Here is a 2,229-nt window from a genome sequence, read left to right as displayed (position 1 = left end):
CTTTAGTCTCATATCTTAGATTTGACAACATTATAATTAAAGAAATTTCTATAAATATTTTAGCCCGACGATATTAAAAAATATACTTTTCTTAGTTTTTTTTACTAAGACAAGTATAATATTAAATTAAAATAATTTTTTATAGTAGTTTGTTGTTAGGATTCTCTAGCGTCATTATTATATAGGTCTGACGAATCCAAACAATTCGGATTTTCAAAGACCCAAATAATTTATATATTATTATATTATACATAAAACGTGTGTGCATGATCCCACTAGTATATATAAAACGTCTGCAAACCAAATTTGCATATGAAGTAATAATTATAACTATGGCAGAGGCATTATTGGATTCGCAAGCACAAGGAGAGGTGATCTCCTTGGTGCGGTCACCCCTGAAAGTTCCGTCATGTCCAAATCTTCGATCTTCATGCCTCGAGGAAGCTTCCAGTTAAAGTGGAAGAGGAGGTGAGCCAGACCGACTTCCACAGCCGACAACCCAAATGTGATGCCGGGGCACAACCTTCGCCCTACACCAAATGGCAAGAACTCGAAGTTGAAGCCCTTGAAGTCCACCGAGCCGCCCTCAAATCTCTCAGGCTTGAAGCTCTCTGCATCAGAGCCCCAGTACTGCTCATCTCTGCCCAGTGCAAATGCATTGATGAGCACTAAAGCTCCGGCAGGCACTCGATATCCCATGACCTCACACGTCTCTTTGCATACTCTCGGCATCAACAGAGGGATTGGAGCGTGGAGTCGCATGGTCTCCTTGATCACCAAATTTAGATAACTGAATTTGAGGATGTCGCTCTCTTCGAGATTGGTCTTCCCTTTCATAGCCTCTCTCATCTCCTTTTGGACTTTCTCCATTGCCTTAGGATTCTTGATCAATTCTGACATAGCCCATTCAATAACCGTTGATGCTGTTTCTGTTCCTGCCAGGAATATTTCCTAAAGATAATAATTAAGCTATTAGCAATCGGAAGATACTTAATAACTAAATATTCTTTTTCTTATATATAATTTCATTTACCATGATGACGGCTTTGACGGAGTCGTATGTGACTGGAAATTCGAGACTTGCGTCATCTTTTAGCTTGAGAAGTACATCGATAAGTAGATCCTCCTCTGCTTGCTCAGCGGCCAGTGCGACTTGACGCTGTGAGATGATTTCCTCGAAGACTTTGTCGAGCTTATCACGGGTTCGCTCTAACTGGAACTTCAATCCCGTGAGAGTATCCAAGAATTTGAGCGAGGGGTACATATCAGCCACCGCGAAGCTAGTCACGTAGCTTATTGTCTCTCTGACCAGGTCCAAGAATTCCGCCTTTTGTTTGCAATCGTCACCAAACGCAGCTCTGATCACTAGCTCATTAGTCATGGACATCACCATCTGGCTTAGATTGAAAGGTGTTTGAGCAGACGCCTTGTCGGCGATCTCCGCCGTGAGCTTTCGGTTCACAACGTCCCGGATGGCGGAGAAGGACTTGACGCGCCGGGAGTTGAGCAGCTCCATGGCGTAGATCTTCCTCATCTGCTTCCAGTAGCCACCGTAGGGGGACATGACGACGTTGCGTGTGCCATAGCTCAATATTTTGGAGAAGGTCAAGTTGGAGGGTCGGTCAGCAAAGTTGAGATCATGGCGCTTGATGATCTCTTCCACCGCCTCCACGGACGAGGCAACGACTTGGTCGACCTGTCCGACTCGGAGATGGAAGAAGGGGCCGTGTGTTTTGGCGAGTTGGAGAAGGATACGGTGAGGGTTGCCGCCGACGAGCTGGTGAATGTTTCCGATGAGGGGAAGCCTGGGCGGGCCGGGTGGGAGAGGAGCTAATGCTGGTCTGCTCCTTGATCTGATCTTTATCAGTAAAATTATGAAGAAACCGAGGAAGGGAGAGATGAAGGAGAAAGGTGAGAAGAGGGAATTAGCTTCCATGGACACGCAGTAAAGTAGCAATTAAAGCACTTAAATGATATTGTTTGGGGGCTCTCTTCCTGAGCTTGCATGCATTTATAGAAGATCTGAATATGGCATCTTCATTTGAAGTATTATAGTTCTTGATGGTCAGAATCTGATGAGTTAAAATTTTTTATCCTCTAATTAGAATGTATATATGTACATACATATAATTAATATACACATATGATATTACTAAAATATTCATGTATACACTTATATGTATTGATTTTAACTGGTCAGATTTTAACCATTTAGTATTACCCATCTTA

At 43.0% G+C, this 2,229-nt stretch overlaps 1 protein-coding gene across 1 annotated transcript; it reads right to left on the bottom strand.

Annotated features, from left to right (window-relative positions):
• Nucleotides 1-217: 217 nt before the first annotated feature.
• On the bottom strand, nucleotides 218-1,966 carry LOC121989985 (alpha-humulene 10-hydroxylase-like). The gene is made up of 2 exons (XM_042544274.1): nucleotides 1,034-1,966; nucleotides 218-951 (listed from the first exon to the last, which is right to left on the bottom strand). Exons 1-2 carry the CDS (start codon nucleotides 1,934-1,936, stop codon nucleotides 331-333), a joined length of 1,524 nt encoding a protein of 507 aa, XP_042400208.1. The 5' UTR covers nucleotides 1,937-1,966; the 3' UTR covers nucleotides 218-330.
• Between the last annotated feature and the right edge of the window lie 263 nt (nucleotides 1,967-2,229).

The sequence above is a fragment of the Zingiber officinale genome, chromosome 6B (genome assembly GCF_018446385.1).
Source record: "Zingiber officinale cultivar Zhangliang chromosome 6B, Zo_v1.1, whole genome shotgun sequence".
In the NCBI taxonomy this organism is placed as follows: Eukaryota; Viridiplantae; Streptophyta; class Magnoliopsida; order Zingiberales; family Zingiberaceae; genus Zingiber; species Zingiber officinale.
This window is presented reverse-complemented; position numbering and strand designations above follow the sequence as displayed.

Excerpts from the sequence above, each read along its gene's own strand:
- LOC121989985 (XM_042544274.1), bottom strand. The coding sequence starts at position 1,936 with ATGGAAGCTAATTCCCTCTTCTCACCTTTCTCCTTCATCTCTCCCTTC. Across the intron at positions 952-1,033 it reads CCGTCAAAGCCGTCATCATG|GAAATATTCCTGGCAGGAAC; the intron begins GTAAATGAAATT and ends TATTATCTTTAG.